General features: G+C 41.6%; 1 protein-coding gene across 2 annotated transcripts in view; it reads left to right on the top strand.

Annotated features, from left to right (window-relative positions):
• The window catches only part of MTHFD1L (methylenetetrahydrofolate dehydrogenase (NADP+ dependent) 1 like), a 234,081-nt gene extending 224,675 nt beyond the window's left edge, over nt 1–9,406 (top strand). Inside the window, exons 27-28 of one of the 2 annotated variants that reach the window (XM_039529908.1) lie at nt 1,367–1,475; nt 7,436–9,406. In XM_039529908.1, the coding sequence (XP_039385842.1) occupies nt 1,367–1,456 (90 nt within the window). In that variant the 3' untranslated portion in view covers nt 1,457–1,475; nt 7,436–9,406. Of the gene's footprint in view, nt 1–1,366; nt 1,476–7,435 lie in introns of those variants that run through there. The other variant, XR_005596097.1, reaches the window with a different exon arrangement.
• Nucleotides 9,407–18,265: the final 8,859 nt, after the last annotated feature.

Here is an 18,265-nt window from a genome sequence, read left to right as displayed (position 1 = left end):
ATAGGCTACGTCTCCACTACAAGCCAAGTGTGTGATTCCCAGCTCCCACAGATATACTCCTGCTAGCTCTCGTCTGAGCTAGCACACTAAAAATAATAGTGTAGCCAGGGTAGCACAGGCAGCAGCATGTTCTAGCCACACTGAGTATGTACCCGGAGGGTGTGGGCGGGTTTGTAATCAGGGCAGATAGCCTGCGTACCTTGGCTACACTACAGTTCTTAGTGCACTAGTTCAGAGTGAGTATGTCTGCACAAGCTGGGAATCGCACCCCAAGCTCATAGTGTAGATGTAGCCTTAGTTAGACTGTAAGCTCCTTGGGGCAAGGGGCATTACTTCATTGCATGTTTTGACAGGGATTAAAAGTCTCAAACATGTTTAAGTGATTTAGGAGCCTAAGTCCTATTTTCAAAAGCAATTGAGAAGCATAATGAGATGTAGAGTTCCTAAGTGCCTATAACACTTATGAAAATGGGCCCCTAAGTCACTTAGCAATTTTTTGAAAGGTGCTACTGCAATACAGATAATAAATAATAGTAGCATAAGTAATCCAGGTGAAGCTAGAAGTAGGCAGTATGTGAGACTACTCCCATTATTTAAAGTTAAGCATGTGCTGAAGTGCTATCCTGGAGCAGGGCCTTAATTATGCATAATTAAAACTAATCGGGCTTTTGTGGCTTTATATTTCAGCCAACATATAGGGATTGGATCTTCTGCCAGAACTGTTACTGCTTTAGTGCATTGTAGCGCTCATTGCAGGCTCTATAACTTCTTGGTGCTGGGAACTCTCAGGAAAAATGCATGGAGCCCAAGAGCTGGGAACTCCTAGATGATGAATTAGGAATCACCCATAATTTATTTTAATTATCTCAGTTCACTCTTGGTGTTAATTAAGTATCCATAGTCATGAAGGTGTTAAGACTAATTCCTTTGCCATGTACTGCATTCATTCACAAAAGACACACAGTTTAACTTGTGTGTAGTACCAGGGGAATTCACGTAGTATTGCCCTATACTTTGATCTACAACATTCCTGGTATCATAACTTTAAATGGATAAATACTCAGAGGCACAAAGAAATCCAGAGTGTGTCTGCATTTTGTGAAGAAGGTCATTCTTGTATCTTCCTAGTTTACAACCTTAAACACTGTAATAGTTTTTATTTTTCCCCTTTCCTGTCTCTCATAGGCTCAGATTTAAAAAATAAATTGAAGTAGCAGATGGTTTGACATTTTAAAAAAAATTGCAGCTGTAGTTGTTGAGTCCATGAAGAACAATCTAGCCTTTCACTTCATCAAAGGTATATATGCACAGTGTGATTATCCGCTTACAGTTGCAGGAGTGTAACTTTATTTTATTGTCCCCACAGATGAGCACCATGCCAGGACTTCCTACAAGGCCTTGCTTCTATGACATTGACCTTGACCCAGACACAGAGCAAGTTAAAGGGTTGTTTTGAGAGAGGTATCCAAGTTCAGGTGGGTTATGTGTAACAGTGTTTAATGGGCTGTTTTCTTTCTCACTTTACAAAACTACTAATTATTTCCAGGAGTAAGAAATTAGTAGAGGTTTTGTCATTGATACATCAAGGAATCAGTATTGAGATTTGGGAAATATTTATTTCATTATTGCATCATATTGTATCGGTATATGGTAATGGCTGGTACTAAGTCCTCAATTGGTATAAATTGGCTTGGCCCATTGTCTTTAATGGAGCTATTTCAAACTATACCAGGTGAGCATCTGGCCTTCCACAGGGCCAAACAACAGGGCTTTTATTTTCTGAAATCATCCCTAATAGATGTGTCTAGTCTGATCTCGCATATTGCTTCTGATGGTGATTCCCTTTCACAGCCTGTTTTTGTTGTTACATAGATTTTCCCAATAGTTTTTCCAGAAAAAAATCTGCCCCATTATTACTCTTCATTCTGTCCTCTTAAATAGAGACTAATTGATCCCTGTCCTCTCTATCATATGACAATATATTTGAGAGAGACAAGGTGGATGATGTAATCTCTTTTATTGGACCAACTTCTGTTAGTGAAAGAGGGGATAAGCTTTCAGGCTCCACAGAGCTCTTCCTCAGGTGTAGGAAAGGTTATTAGCATGTCACAGCTACCTGATTACATTTCACAGACCTGAAGAACGGCTCTGCGGAGCTCAAAAGCTTGTCTCTCTCACCAACAGAAGTTGGTCCAATAACAGAGATTACCTCACCCACCTTGTCTGTCTCATAGCCTGGGACCAATATGGCTACGACACAGCAAACAATATATTTATTGTATGTATTTAAAGCCTTTTTTTTTCTCATTTGTTTTTCTGCACACTTTTCAAATACAGGTCTTTTAATCTTTCCTGAGAAGGTGCGTTTTCCAAGCCCCTCATCCTTTTTACTCTAAACCTCCTCTAGCTTGTCCAGCCTTTTAAAATCAAAGTGGTTACCAACACTGAATTCAGAACTCCAGTTGAGGCTTAGAACATGTCAAGTGGTGTAGAATAATTGCCTCTCTTTAGACATCATAAGCCTGTATAAAATCAACTAATGTGGCTTTTTTGTTAGTTACTCATTCAGTATATCATACATGGTAACTCTCAGATTCTTCACAGTGATGCTACATTCTAGCTATTCTTTGCCTGCCCTATATTTAGGATAAATAGGTTTACTTCATTTTAGTGTGCCCCAAGTACCCCAAAAAAGCAAAAGTAACTGTTCATTTGCCTATGCTATAAGATAGTATCCTTCAATCTGGTCAAAGCAGACTCTTACATTTTCCTGTGTTCTTTCTATTTCAGCAAAAACTGGTTAGACTGAAAGTTAAATGATAGGTTTCGACAATTATCTTATGTACTAAGTGCCTTTGGCTATTTTACTGCTGTGTAGCTCTATGCATGGTATTTCTTGGTACATACCCTGTTATTTTGGGAGGAATTATTAACACTATAAACTAGATGGGTATTTGCTCAGAAAGTGGCATGTGATCCTCTTTGAACAATCTAAAATGACAGCAGAATCCTAAGGTAAGACCTATATACAGACGCATGTGCTTTCTTCAGTGAAGTGGTTCAACCAACATGTTTGCTACTTTTAGTCTTGTTAAAGGCCATCATACCCAAAGGGCAAGAAAGAGTTTGGGGTTTTTTTTGGTTGGTTGGTTGGTTGGTTTTTGTTGTTGTTGTTGTTGTTTTTTTTTTGCTACATATATCTTCAAGAACAATAGTCAGAAAACAAATAAGAAACTCTCCTTCCAACTATAAAGGACTTTGCTCTGGAGTAATATACAAAGTGAAAATATTGAACTTGGTTTTTTAATCAGCTTGGGTATCTTTTGGGGTTGAAAAGGAAATGCCAGTAAATTAAACTCAAATCAGGTTCTTAAGATTCACGTGCATCCCAGCATAAAATACTAAAGCTATTAATCCATTGAGGATGTGCTGGTAAAATCAACCACATGAGGAGAGAACCCTGTGAGTTTGAATTCTGAAGACATTTTGACCATAATATGTTGAAAAATATGGGCCTAGATTTTCCAACTTAGGTACCTATAGTTAGGCACCTAATAAGTGTTTTCTGAAGTGCTATGGATACACTGGTCTGATTAACTCCAGTGAAAGCGATGGGCGTTCAGCACCTCAGAAAAAGACTGTTACCCTGTGAGGTCTTTGTGCATCTTCCCTTCACTCCCAAAATACTGAGAGCTGAATAAGAAGTTCATTAGGCTTTCTAGGAACCTGGAAAAAATGTGGGAGAGCTAAAGCCAGGGTAATAAGAGAAATGGCAGAATTTAAAAAAAAACAACAACCTTCCCCCAAGTTTGAGCTTTCATTTTTTTTTCCAGCCACAAATTATATGTGCTATCATAAACTGACTTATATTAGCCTAGTCAAGAATCATTCTCTGAGTTCATTTTTCACCCATGAGAAAGGTCTCAGCACTGAAGCAGTCTGCCCCAAGGGCAGATGGACTGCACGGAGGTATGCGTGGGTGTGTTCATATGATGACAGATACAGTAATTTTCTGTCTGTTTGATTGAAATACTTTTGTTGTGGTCATGGTGTATAATGTAAATTACAGTAATATTGTGTTTTGCCAGCTAAGATGTGGCAGTTGTAAAGTATTCAGAGATTAGTCCAAGAACTACAGCTGTTTCATTATAAACACACATGCCTAACTGAGAACAGTTGTGCTAATGTGCATTCTGTATCCCACTCTGCACCGTGCTTAACCTCATGAGGCTTTATAAGGATATTCAGATAGGCAAAGTTTGTGCTGCTAGAACAATTCTCTGGTGTGCCTTGCTAATACTGAGCTAAGCTTTGGAGTCCATCAGTCTGCTTTACTTGTCAATACTGTTAAGAAAGCTGGTGAAAGTTCTTACAAGATTCTGCAGAATAGTACAAGCCACGGTGTGTACTGTGGTGTAGCTTGCAGTTTGTATGAATTTTTAGAGTATATTCTAACCAAAAAATTAATTGGAAAAAAAAGTCAAGGCTGAAAATGTTTTTCAATCAAACGCAGCCAACACTCAAAAGACAACTTCACACTTTCTTTGCAAAATGTACCGTGCACCATTAAAAAACACCCAAGCCTTTAAAAATCTGGCAACAAGCATTCAAGGGAATGAGCTAATTCCCCACTACTATATAATTCTTCATCACTCATTATTGCCCCACCCAACCTCCACTGTTTAATGAGATACTTAACAGGGAAAAGTTGACACTCGCTCCCGAAGCAGAGATTCTACAACAGGTATCTACCCTCACTACAGAGATTCTTAGGGAGACCAGCCAGTGGCATTGGGCTAAATAGAGGCAATTGTGCCAGCTGGAGGAGCTAAAAGAAGAGCAAGCTGTTGGGTTATTTGTGCTCTGGATCTGATAAGATCTGAGAACCAGACCCATGCTGGGAAAGAGAAGGCTATAGGGATCCCACGCTATGGGTGACAAGAATCCCTTTTCACTTTGTCTTTTGGTCCAGCTCTCTGAAACTAGATGTAGTAGGTGTCTCCTGTATCTACCTTCCCCTTACCAGTTACCAGACTTCCATTCTTTCATTGTCCTTGAGTTCTTGTAACCAGGCAAGGCCCCAGCTATCAGTCATGTTCTTGCATTTTACACTTCCTTCCAGGGCTGAGGTGAAGCAGGATGCTTTGCAGCATTAAGAACTGATACTGTGACACTTCTGCAGCTTTTCTAAAGAGCTGTTAACCTAGGTCACCTTATGCAAGGCATTATGAGGTGCATAAATCCCAGAAGGAAGCACAAAACAGGAGACTACAACTGCCTGATGGCAGAGAATAGAAAACTGTTTGAGAGGAGTTTTAGCCTGTATTCATTCAGACATAGTCACCTGGAAAAGATATTCTTGAAATCTTTCTTTTTTCTCCTTTTGTTATTCTTCCCCCTCCCCTTTCTTTCCAACTTTACCTTTGTTCCCCTTCCAGTCTATACCAATCTTGCATTTTAGGCAGCAGGAATTTGCAGGTCTGTAGAAGAAACTATCTTTTTGCCACAGGGAAAGGAGAAGCAAGTACCTCATGTCACTACCTGGCAATATCATAAACACAGTGTGGCTGGATCTTGAAGGAACTTATCCAGTTTACCTTTGGCCAGCCACGATGGGCCTTTGAATATGGGTGGGGACGGAGCATTTTCCTACACTTTAAGCCCCCTTAAGAAAACAGAAGAATCTTATATCTGCATGTATACAAATCCACATTTTTAGAATTGTCCCTTGATTTTACATCCAAATATTACTGTACTGCTAACCTTTGCTGATTGTACACTCTCCTTACATTGCTACCCTGGGGAGAGATGGAGAATTAGGGACAAGAACATGTGAGGAAGAAAGATTGTTAAAGCAGGGTATGTGTGAGAAAGAGAGGGACGAACTAAACTGTACTTAGTCTGTTATGGTCTTTCTACCTTCCCAGCTGCTGCATGTACTTGTCATGTTTGGGTCTTTTAATTGCCTGTATAACTCCTTGAGAATACATTGTAGAGTCATCCGCTGCCTTTGTTAGTGCATTGTATGCATTAATTACAGCCTGTGTAGCAAAATGTTTCCCAACACATTCCATTCCCAGTTCCCTTCTTTTGTATCTGTTAGCCTCTAGAAATTTTACTCTTGAGAAGTTCAGTCATGTCCTATTCAGATTTTTAATGACTCTGGATGAAATCCTAGCCCCACTGCCTGGCAGACCTACCATTGACTTCAATGGGCCAGGGCTTCATCCTCTAAGCCCATTTTAATAACCTTTCCACATAATGATAACCCCGGTGACTCTTGATTGTGCCCCTTTTGAATCTTTCCTAATTCTTCGCTAGAATCCCTGTAATATGACTCCACCAATATATTTATTTAAATTTCTAAAAAAGCCTACCTATCCTTTCACTGTGGGCTCACGTATATTTAAATCGAGGAACAGGTGACACAAAGCAAGTCAACAGCGATCCTCACCCTTTCAACCTGTTAGATTTAACAAATACCCCATCTTCTTTATCCCGTATACAGTACCTAGCACAATGGGATCCAATTACAAATGGGCGTGGTAGATGCTACCTCATCAAAAATTATAACACAGTACTTCACTTGTGACCCCGCCAGCCACCTTGTGACATTGCCATAACTATCTCTTGGGAGTTGTGCTTTATTCTGCTGCTGATACACTCCAGATTTCTGGTTGTTTTCCTAATTGTTGTTAGATATTGGGGTTGGGATTGTCACTTTCTATGCACTATTTCCCCCAGATCCGTTTGCTGACGACTTTCTCCCCATATAAACGGGTTGAGATTATTCTTAATTAGTCTTCACTACTAGCGAATCATTTGTGTTATCCTCTTGGAAGGGTAATTAAAAGTTGATCTGAAAACCACAAATGTTTATATTGTTGTAGTTTCTTGATCAATTCTTGTTGAAAATGCATCTTGTTGGGGTTTTTTTAAATCACTTTAACAAAAATGTTCCAAAATTCTATGCACCAAGTTTTAAGTCAGTGGAACTCTTTGTTGCAAAATATCAACTCTTCAAGAGCCCATAGTAGTACTAGCATATGTGTGTGTGTTTTGTGTTTTACTTCCAATGGATATACAGAAAGGGTTTGTATTAAGTGGAAATACACCTCTACCCCGATAAAACGCTGTCCTCGGGAGCCAAAAAATCTTACCGCATTATATCGAACTTGCTTTGATCTGCCGAAGCACTGCTTTACTGCGTCATATCTGAATTCATGTTATATCGCGTCGCGTTATATTGGAGTAGAGGTGTGTGTTATTTGTAGCACATGGTATAGTTAAATATTTGATCTAATTTTGCTCAGGGTAAAAACTTCTACCACTGAAACATTACAGAGCCTCTTTATTTTGTTAAAGCTTTTGTTTCTTTATTCCTGTTTCTTCAACCAATGAAAATTATTACTGCAATACTTTTCTTCTTTTCCAGAATTCTGAAAATACCAACTGCTACTTCACTGTTTCCTGCAATAGGAGACAAGAGTGAATTTGAAATATGCCTGTTATGTGTCTCTGGAGGGATATCAAGATAGACTAAAGAGAAAAAATCTACTCTTCCTTCTACCCATTTTTATGACATAAAAAAAAGTTTGTTACAAACTAATTTATTATTGGTTTAGTGGAGAGAAATTTTTTGCCATGCTTACTATTGCTTGCATTTCTGAATGTTTGTTTTGTCGATGAAATGGTGTGAACAGAAAGGTGAAATTTTCCACTCCAGGATTTTGTATTCTTTATTTGAGCTTCTAACAAAAGTATTTCCCTCGTCAATGGCCATCTAAAAAATTAACATAAACAGGATTACACGGCCTTATAAAGCCTGTTGCTCTTGAAAGAGTACAGTTCAGCTGCTGGCATTCAGGAGCTGAAACCACACACAAATTAGCTGCACATTTCTGAGTTATCAGCAAGTGTTGCTATGGGCACTGCTGGGGAAGAGCCAAATTTCAAATGCGGGGACTGTTGAAGAATAACAAACAAGACTTTTTTAATACAGAATTTGTATTTCCTCTGTGGGCAGACAGCTTTGAAAAACTTAAAACATAGTGTGTCCTATAGTCAAAGGTACTTTTATCTGTCAAAGGTGCTTGTTACCAGTTCTACAGTGTTTTGGGTCTATTTTGTTCAGTATCTCGGCTATAAATCCCAAATGTCAACAAGCTTTGTTTCTTTTTAAAATCAGCTGTCTAAGGAGACAGAAGGAATGTCTGTCTTGTCAGTTTTTTTAAAAATATCAACCTCCAACCTTGTTTCCCAGTGAAGTGAGTTAGTGTCATTATTCTGGAGTGTTTTTCTTACAGTGTAAAATTGAGGGTCTAGTGTTGCATTTACAGTCAGCAGGTGGTACTGCCAGTGAAAATGGACCATTCTTTATTTGGGGGTTGCAGTATGCTATTCCCATGCTCCAGCCACCCTCTGTAGGGACAGTTGGGTGCTGTAGCATGTCAAAAATCCAAAATGGAGCAGTTCTTTTGACTTTCTTTGAGTGCCTATTGAATGAATCACTGCTACAGTAGAGCAAACTTTCACACAGAACATATTTATCAGGTTACTTTTGAGTATTTCCTTTCTCATTATTACTGTTTATTTTCCAAATATCTCCCTGAAAGAAGGGTCTTCCTCCTAATGCACATGTTCTTTTGACCTAATCCATTCAGTGAACTCCTTTGCAATATTTTGGACATTGAAAACACATTATTACACCACCACCTAGTAAAGTGGAGAACAGCCCAAAATGTCATGCTACTCAGATAATACATTGTACATCATCAACCAAGTCCACATAATTATCTCACTAGCTGTAAGGGCCAGCTGCTAAAAATGTCTGGTGTCTTATGCAGAAATAATGCTCATATTTAATACTTTAATATGGCCTCATTTAGGTTTCCAGTAGCAAAATGTTGACACCTTTCAGTTATTTCTGGGCACAAACAAAAGCCCTGAACCTCCAAAAGTCACATTAGTGAGCTCCAGCTGCTCTCTGTCACCTGAGAATGCATTGCACTAGGACACCACTTCTGCCATGGAGGATCTGGCTGATAAGAACCCTAATAAGCCAATTTTTTAAAATTATTTGGTTCATTTTCTCAACACTTCCCTAGTTTGATTATTACATGCAATTTATAATTTAAAAAAGAGATGGAGCCAGTTTTCTCCGCTTGTATTCAAGAACTACAAGCTGGTAGGGTTTGGTTTTCAAAAAGAAAGGCACACAATGAAAAAAACAAGCTTTCTGTGTGATGAGGTGGTTATGGTGGTGGGGTTGGTTGCTAAAGCAGGGTGTTGCACTTTTTTGGGTCCTTGGCTATATTCAGGCACATGGTTCTGGCTTTCTCCTGCTATGCTGTTTTTTCTATATAGTGTGTATCCTGTATGTAGTGAACAGGATACATATGTGTAGTCACAAAAGCAGAGCATTCTTGAAACCATGGCGCTTTCATATGACACAGAATTTTGGGCCTCTCAAGATCATGTTTTCCATTTTTAACCATCATAGTTAACATGTAAAACTGAGTGTGCCTCATAGCTGAATTGGATATTCATTTAAAGAAGTATTCAGCAGATTGTGAGTAGAATCTCACGCAGTGTGCTTTTAGACCACCACAGTAACTGACTCGTCTTGCTTTGGACTTTTTTTCTGGCAGCAATCCAGAATAAAAGAGGAGTCTGAAAATACACAGAATATTGTATTTTCAAGCTTTTGAAAGTGCTCCTTCTCAGGAAATGCTCATGGACTGGTTCCTTCAATAAAAGAGCAACAAAACAATGGGGTCCGGAGAGACAATATATCATTGTCCTTTTAAGTGAAAACAGTGAAATAATGACCAGAAATGGTTTATTTCCCAAGTGACATCCTCCAGTGGTGCTCCACCCAGCTTACTCATGTCTATATATGTCCTGTTTACATCACCATTCCCACCATGTTTGGGGACTCCATTACATCACATGGTTCTCTAACCTGTTTTTTTTTAAAAGAGTTTAGTCTTGCAGGGATGAAACGTTGTTTTAACTGTGTACCCTACCTGTGCCAGAGCCTTGGACTCTAGTGAGACAGCAGCACGTACTGGAGCACAGTTGACATAATGCTCCTTCCAGAGTGCAAGAGTGAAACATATTTTAGCTATGAGGACTACTGTGTTGTAACTTAGACCTCTAGCATGGAGTTACAGTAAAGATGGGACTCTGATGGTTCCAAGGCATTTGACATGTTCTGTTAACAAGGTTCACTTCACAAATTTAGCTTATGCCAGGCTAGACTCTGGGCACTCTGTGATTATACCCATACCAGCTACAATGATGTATAAACAAGGCTGTTACTAGCAAGATTTGAGCCCAGTTTTCCAGACAATTGTGGGCAGAGATTTTTGGTCTGAGAGATTTTATGAAACTGTCCCCTAGGCTCAATCTACGCTATATTTATACCTATATTGTAGTCTAATCCCACGACTCATTTGTATTTGTCGTGTAGACAGGCTTGAACACCACCTGGGCGAAAAATATAAATCTACACTTGAGGGGTTTCCTAGAGTGGTTGTCAGAAAAACATTCTGCTCCACACTGCCTAAAGAAACTGCTAAAGAAATGTTCTATACGTGGCTCTACCATAGCTAAATCAGTTCTGACCTCAGTGCAGTGTGGATTCGAAGCACTCCTGGTTTTGAAGCATCCACTGCTGTTGACCAGTGAACGCTGCATGAGGAATATGAGGCTCTCAGAGTGATAGGATTTAACAAACCACTCCCCAAACTCCCATTTTATATACACATGGGTCCCCATAGCATGTGTTCCAGGTAAATATTTTTAATTTAGACCATACTGTCTTTCCTCCCTGAACAATATTTCTGGTACTTATTTATCTTACCGCAGCACAAGAGCCAGTGAAGATAGCCAGGAGTTAATGAGGTGTGTGTGATTTCTTGACAGTCATCTGGGTAGAGAATTTTTTTTTAATGCTACAATGTGCTGATGTATTCATCACCAAGAAATCTTTGAGCCGTTTCAATCACCTTTCATTATTTCCCAGGTTTGCTTTTCCCTACTCAAATATCTGCAAAAATCTTTTGAACTAACCAGTTTCAGCTTCTTCACCTATTTATCCTTTCAAGTTTTAGGGTGAGATGTTCTAAAGCACTCAGCACTGCCCTCATTCTGGTCCCACTGACATCAGTGGGAGTTTTACCATTGAGTGGGAGCAGACTTAAGCCATCACTGAGCTCTTCTGAAAATCCTGCCCTCAGTGTGTTGTTTTTCCTTTCGTTTGCTTTATTTTGAATGCCTTCTAGGTTATTTATTCTTTAAAGTGGAAAAAATTATCATGAGTATCATTAGTTATATAGTGCTGTAGGTGTTACTGGTGCTTTATGGACGTATAGGAAGATAAAGTCCCTCGCCTGAGGACTTTTCAAACCACACGAGGTTAGCACAGATGCTAACAGATTGTGGTTGGGGAGGAAATGTAAGAGAAAGGATTGAAGTTACAGAAGAGAAGGCAGTGAATATTGCTCATTGTAGAGAATCTAATTGTTACGAAATATTACAAGTGACCTGTGTACTATGCTTGCAAATTGCAAAGTATTGTGGAATGTAAAAAGCTTTTAAAACACACTTCACGCTGAGGTATGAGTGGTCATGAACATATTGCTATAAAAGGTTTGGAATCCTTTCACATTGCATAGTATATAGCAACATTTGTGAAGTCTGCAGCTCTTTATAAAAGCTGCAGCAGTCTCAAGAGATAAATCCAGAAAAATATCCTGGGTGGAGAGAGGAAATCAAGCAATGACATACTTTTATAGAATCTTTTTTGGAAGATTTCGAAGGAGTTTGCAAAAGCGGGTAGCCAGTAGTACTCCCCGGTTACTGGTTTGCAATATGAGGCACAAAGAAGCAATGTGATGTGCTTGGTCACAGTGAGTCTGCTGCAGAGCTAGAAATAGAATCCAGGTGACCTGACTCCCTGTTCTTGGCTGTAACCCCAGACCAGTTTTAAGATATGTTCCATAATCACAACTTTACAAAAAGACGTGAACCATTTTTCTTTGCTTCTTATTTTTGATGTTAGGAGCCACATGGCAACTTTTGTATTATCATTTATAAATCTGCTTTTTTTGTACTCAGTTAAAACTTAGTATTTGCTACCGCTGGAGTAAAAACCTGACAGCACAGAAATATGTTCAAGCTACATGTAAGTTTTGTTGTCCTTTTTTTTGTATTTTAAAATCCAAAACTCTCAGTGGTGTGTACATTTGAAAAAAAAATAAAGTATATACCTCCTTATGGATACCAATGAACAATTTGCAGAAGTTTTTTAATCCCCTGACAACCTGTGGAACTCATTGCCAGAGGGGATGCTGGGAAGACCAAAAGTATAACTGGGTTCCAAAAAGAATTAGATAAGTTCTGGGAGGGTAAGTCCCTCAATGGCTATTAGCCAAGTGGTCAGGGATGCAACCAAGTTGCAAAACCAGCTTTTCCTTTCCTGACCCTTTTTCTTGATGATGATGATGATGATGATAAGCAGAGTCTGAATGAGCACTCCCTTACATCTAATGATGAGCTGTGGAAGACGACTTCATTAGCTAATCTTATTTGCATGGGCACACCCACCCTGCCTAGGTGCTCAGCATAATGGGATTGATTGTCCAAATGGTCACTTTTGGCTAGTGTGGGATCCCCAGTCTCCTTGGTTTTGGGGCAGATGTAATAAAGGAAAGCAAGGGCAGCATGACTCAAGGACACGAGAACTGGCACTCACTAGGCAAGGGACATGGGTTCCAAAGCCAAGTGAGTAGAGAGAGGATGGGGACAGGTTTTTGTGCCCAGTGATGTGGGCCCTATTGAAGGGTCCCAGACACCATTTGACCCTTTCTGTCTCTCCAGTGTGTAATAACAGAGCTAATTTAGACTCAACTGAGAGTCTTGTTACATGCAGCAGAGCTGAAATCACTGATACCTAGGTCTAAGTATGACCTGCTTTGGGACAGTGTCTCTGATGCAAGAGACTGCCCAGTGTGCGCACCAGCAGTGAGGCCCACTAACAGCTGACATCACTGAGAGCTGTGTTAAATGATGGGCCCTGGAGACATTTTGGTGAGAGGCCAGCAAGGTGGTTGGTGGAGAGGTGTGGTGAGTGGCCAGCAGGGTGGCTGGCGGAAAGGCCTGGCAAGCAGCCAGCAGGGTGGCGAGTGAGTGCCCAAGTTGCAGAGCAAGTAAGGTGCCTCCTTACCCCACCTCCACCCAGGGTGGGAGGTGAACTCTGCAGATGCACCTCTGAACTCTGGGGCTGCACGGGCCAAGGACAGCAACTCTGAATGGGGAGCAGAGAAGGGATGGGCACGTGAAAGGGGCTTTTGGGTTGCTGGATCTGAGTGGAAAAGGACTCTGCCCAACTTATTTAGAGGTGGGTCATTTGCTCATGGTTTGTTTGTGAACCCTGCTTGCATGTTTCCCCCAAATAATGCCAAGTTACTTCCCTCCTTTTATTGAAAGTTTTTGCTACACTCAGACTCTGTGCTTGTGAGAGAAGTAGTATCGCCTCTTAGAGACACCCAGGGGGTGGTGTGTAATTGTCCCAGGTCACTGGGTTGAGGCTCGAGACGGTTTTATGTTGTATTGTTGAAAAGGAACCCTTAGATCAGGGGTCGGCAACCTTTCAGAAGTGGTGTGCCAAGTCTTCATTTATTCACTCTAATTTAAGGTTTGGGGGCCGGTAATACATTTTTATGTTTTTAGAAGGTCTCTTTCTAAAAGTCTATAAAATATAACTAAACTATTGTTGTATGTAAAGTAAATAAGGTTTTTAAAATGTTTAAGAATTTTTATTTAAAATTAAAATGCAGAGCCCCCGGACTGGTGGCCAGGACCTGGGCAGTGTGAGTGCCACTGAAAATCAGCTCCCGTGCCACCTTTGGCACCCGTGCCATAGGTTGCCTATCCCTGCTCTAGATACTGAACCCAGCCCTTGTTGCTGCCAACTCTGACTTGCAGAAGGGTTACAATGGCAATGTTAATTGGAACAATCAGTGAAATGTAGGAATGAAAGGGATCTCAGCAGGGCCACCCAGAAGATTCAGGGGGCCTGGGGCAAAGCGTGGGAGCAGACATAAAAAAGGTGCCACCCACTGCGGCACTTGTACTCACCAGGCGGCGCTCCGAGTCGGTGGTGGCGGGTCCTTCACTTGCTCTGTGTCTTCGGCAGCATTGAAGGACCCGCTGCTGAAGTGCCGCCAAAGACCCGGAGTGAGTGAAGGGCCCACCGCCAAAGACGAAGACCTCCACCAGGTGAATAAAAATTAAAAAGGCGCCTCTAGCCAGGGAAGGGATTCTCGGCCAGGGCTTGCAGGACCCTTGCGGGGCCTGGGGCAAATTGCCCCACTTATCCCCTCTCTTCCCTCCAGGTGGCCCTGGCCTCAGTAGGTCATCTAGTCCAGTCCCCTGCACTCAAGGCAGGACTCCGTAATAACTAGACCATTTCTGACAGGAAAGATAAACAGTTCACTCATAAACCTGCTAGCTTTGTCAAGTGCTTTTCTCCAACCAATCACAGATTAAAAAAGAGAGACCAGTAGGAGACAGGGAAAGGAAAGCAGGAAAGGAAATAGGTAATGGAGTGAGTGGTGCCAGTTTTGTGATTCTTTCCTTGGGCAGGCGGTGTCACTAGTACGTCAGTCAAGTTGGAAGGCTGTATCACAGGTGAGAAGTCAGTTCCTGGACTAAGTTTCCTCCTTCCTTCTCATAGCTGCAACCACATGAGGCAGCATCAATTGTGCAAACAAAATTCAAATCCGGGATTATTTAGGGTATAGTGTTTAAGCCCAAGAAATACCAGGCACTGTAGACACTGCACTTCCTGGGCCCTAACTAGAGCAGAAAACAAAGAGAAGCCAAGAAATGGGAGGACACAAAACAAATAGAGAAAATGAAGTCTCCTTCCTGCATTTCTGTCCCCAGAAAAGTACCCAGCCTGTCCAGAGTAATCCTTACTAGAGTTCAATAGTCTGTTTAACCCAAACAATATTCATAAAGTGCCTTGAACACAATCTCAGAACATCTATACAAAGCCCAGTTCTCATAGCAAAGTTCCCAGCATGCACTGGGCTTTCCTTAGCATAACTTAATTTAAGTGAATTTTTAGGCTTTGCTCGACATTCAAGGATAATAGTGCATAGGCCATAAATCCAATAAGCATTCCATTGTCACAACACTCCCTTGGATACTGCATATTCAGAGCAGTAACTAATCCCCTCCCAATGTTCACTCTAATAGCAAAGTTGTATTGGGAGAGAGTGGTGCACACAAGCATTCACTGTGATTCAGGGCATCTCAGATTTAAATCTAAATCCTAATGAAGGTAACTGGATATAGAGTTGGCAGAAACATGGAAACACATGCTGCTTAGAAATTTTCCCTAACAGAGTATCTCTTTTCAATTTACTCCACGTTATGTTGGGGGGGGAAACTGGGTGCTCAGCTACCCTGCTGGTCAGCTCCTCCCCCCAAGTGCCTCCCACCTACTGATGGACCCCTTCAAACAGATCCTCCCCCACATCACCGCCCACCCACCAGTGATCAGCTGTTCAGCGAGGTGCTGGGGGAAAGGGAGGAGCGGGGGCAGGGCATGCTCAGAGGAGGAGGCAGAAGGGAGCAGAAGTGAAGTGGGCATTTCAGCCAATGCACACCAAGTGTTAATCTTCTTGCCGAGGTGGAGTACTAGGAGCGCTCTAGCTGTGGAGACAGAGCGCTCTACGTGCCTTGCCAGTGTGGACAGGTCGTGAGCTAGGGTGCCTGGGGCTGCTTTAATGCGGTCTAACTCGCAAGTGTAGCCAAGCCCTCAGGAGTGTCTGGCCAGGTGAGTTTTATAGTCTTTTGTAATGGGTGATCTCCAATAGCCTGTTCAAACAATAAACTTTGCTTCACCCTCTGCAGCATTTTCAGTTTGGAAGGGAGGAGGAGGAGGGAAAACAGCCATGTCTTTGTCTACTTGCAGGCAGCTGAGTTAATTCTTTGTGTGTGGCTGGTTTATGTCTCTTGTAGCTGATCAGGATTGTTGGGGTCACCTGTAGGATTCTATTTGTAACTCTCTGCAAAGCACCTGAACTTACCTCCCTTCCCCTACATCCAAGTTCCCCAACCCCCTCCTCACAGCGAAATTTTCCCAGTTTTTCCTGCCTCTCCCAAAAACTTCAATGAGCAGCTGTATCCAAACTTTCTTGCACCTGCCAAATCCTCTAGTTCTTACCCCATCTCACATTTGATCCTGACCCCTGTCAGCTGCCAAAACACCACCAAGCTCTTGAGACACACCCCACTGCTCCTTCCAATGCCCCACAGCCTCCCATAGTCAGTGCCGGATGCAGAGCAGCTGAGAGCTCCCCCAGTGGCATAAAGCTCTACAGTATTTTGTCCAGCATCAAGAGTATGCCAGGAGCATAGCTGAGGGGGAGGTGAAGCTGGAGCACTGCTGCACTTCAGCACTCCTTGGAGGGCATAGTGTCCCCTTGAGGGCTATTACCAAATCACATAAGTTAGAGAAGCCCAGAGATTCCTCTTACTTGCCAGAGAGCACAGGTGATGGACAGCTCAGGTCCTGCATCAAGCACAGCTCTGCATAGGGCTCAAAGACTGAGCCCTAAAATCAAGGAGAGCAAGTGGATTTGAAATGGGAGGCTGGATTTCTTACTTTCCCTCACTCCCCCAGCATCACCACTTCATTGAACTCTAAGGATTTTAAGTCCAACCTTGTGTGGCACTTTAACTTCTTAGGGCTGCAGGCAATTTGTCTCTCTTTTTAGTTTTTCACAAAGGAAGACAGTCCTTAAACCAAAGAAATTTCAACTGAGTTTAAATTTTAGGGGCTGAACTAGAATCCGCAACTGAGGGGATCTTAGAAACACTGAAAGCGCCTTTGGCTTTAGGGCTGAGCCTGGGACTGCTATAACAGAGCAGTGTGATTACACAATGCTTGAGGCCTCAGTGTTTATGTAACAAATCAGTCAAACTAAAATATTTCTACAAGTGTGGTCATAATAGTGTTCCTCTGCCCAATACACTTGAGTGTAATGTATTATACACACACAGCCGTGTGTGAGTAGATATGTATTTGTGCGTGTGTGTGGTTTTCATGTAAAAACTCAAATATTTATTCACCCAGTAAACTTTTTAATTCTCAAGCTTTGAGAAATGTTTGGACAAAGTTCCACTTTGGTAAGCAGCAATACAGTTGGGACCTGCCAGAACAATGAAAGGGATTAACAACATGAGAGTGCAAAACCTTATGGGGCAAACCTTATGGACTTTAAAAGAAATGTAGAAATTGTATATTTTTCTTCCTAAAGCAAAGTGTTAGTGAAGAAAAGAACATCTGAAAAATTATCCAAAGCCCATGTAAAACCCATTCCTTATACACCACTCAGAAGACGTGAGTCTATAATTATAGGAGGGGAAGGTTGAGCTAAGTATACGTGTTCCTGCCTCAGCACAGGGCTAAGTACAAAATGGCCTCTTGAGGTCCCTTCCATCCCTGCATTTCTGAGGTTCTATAATAATGAAATATTAATTGAAGAAGCTAAATTGTCACCATCTGTTTTTCCATAGTGCAGCACCAACCATATTGTTAACATGAACCGATAATGTATTAGTAATTGCCATTGGAGGTAGATTGCCAGTGCAACAACACAATGTAAGCTCTTTAGGGAAGGGACTATTTCTTCACTATATGTTTGTACAGCACGTACTACAAAGGAGCCTGGTTCCAAAGTGAGACCTCTGGAAACTACCACAATACAAATAATATGTGGTTATTCTCCAGACCAATAGGATTTATTGAAACAGTTCAGTTTATATCGTAAATTTTTTTTAATGTGCTTTAAACCAAAATGTTGGTATTTCTCAAGGTATGATGCCAAAACAGCCCTTTTCCAAGCAGTGACTTAAACCTGGTCAACGCTAGGTGGTGACGTAGAAGTAAGCTGCCTTGCATCAACCTAGCTGTGGAAGTGTCTTCACTTAAATTTGGCTACCATTGACATAAGTGCCTCTTTATGCTGCTTTAGTAACATCACCTGCAGAAGCAACATAAAGTCAAGGCTCCCGGAGTAGAGGGGTGTGGATAGGGTAAGGGGTCCGAGGCTGGGACAAGAGCCATGGCTGGGCAGGGAGCCATGGGCTGAGGTCAGGGCTGCAACTGGGGGTGTCTCTGGAGCCCAGGCCAAGAGTGGAGCTGTGGTTGGGGGCCAAGGCTGGGGAGGGGGGCCAGCAGTGG

Source organism: Mauremys reevesii, linkage group 3, assembly GCF_016161935.1.
Source record: "Mauremys reevesii isolate NIE-2019 linkage group 3, ASM1616193v1, whole genome shotgun sequence".
Lineage (NCBI taxonomy): Eukaryota > Metazoa > Chordata > Testudines > Geoemydidae > Mauremys > Mauremys reevesii.
Note: the sequence above shows the minus strand (reverse complement) of the source record. Positions and strands in the feature narration are given on the sequence as shown.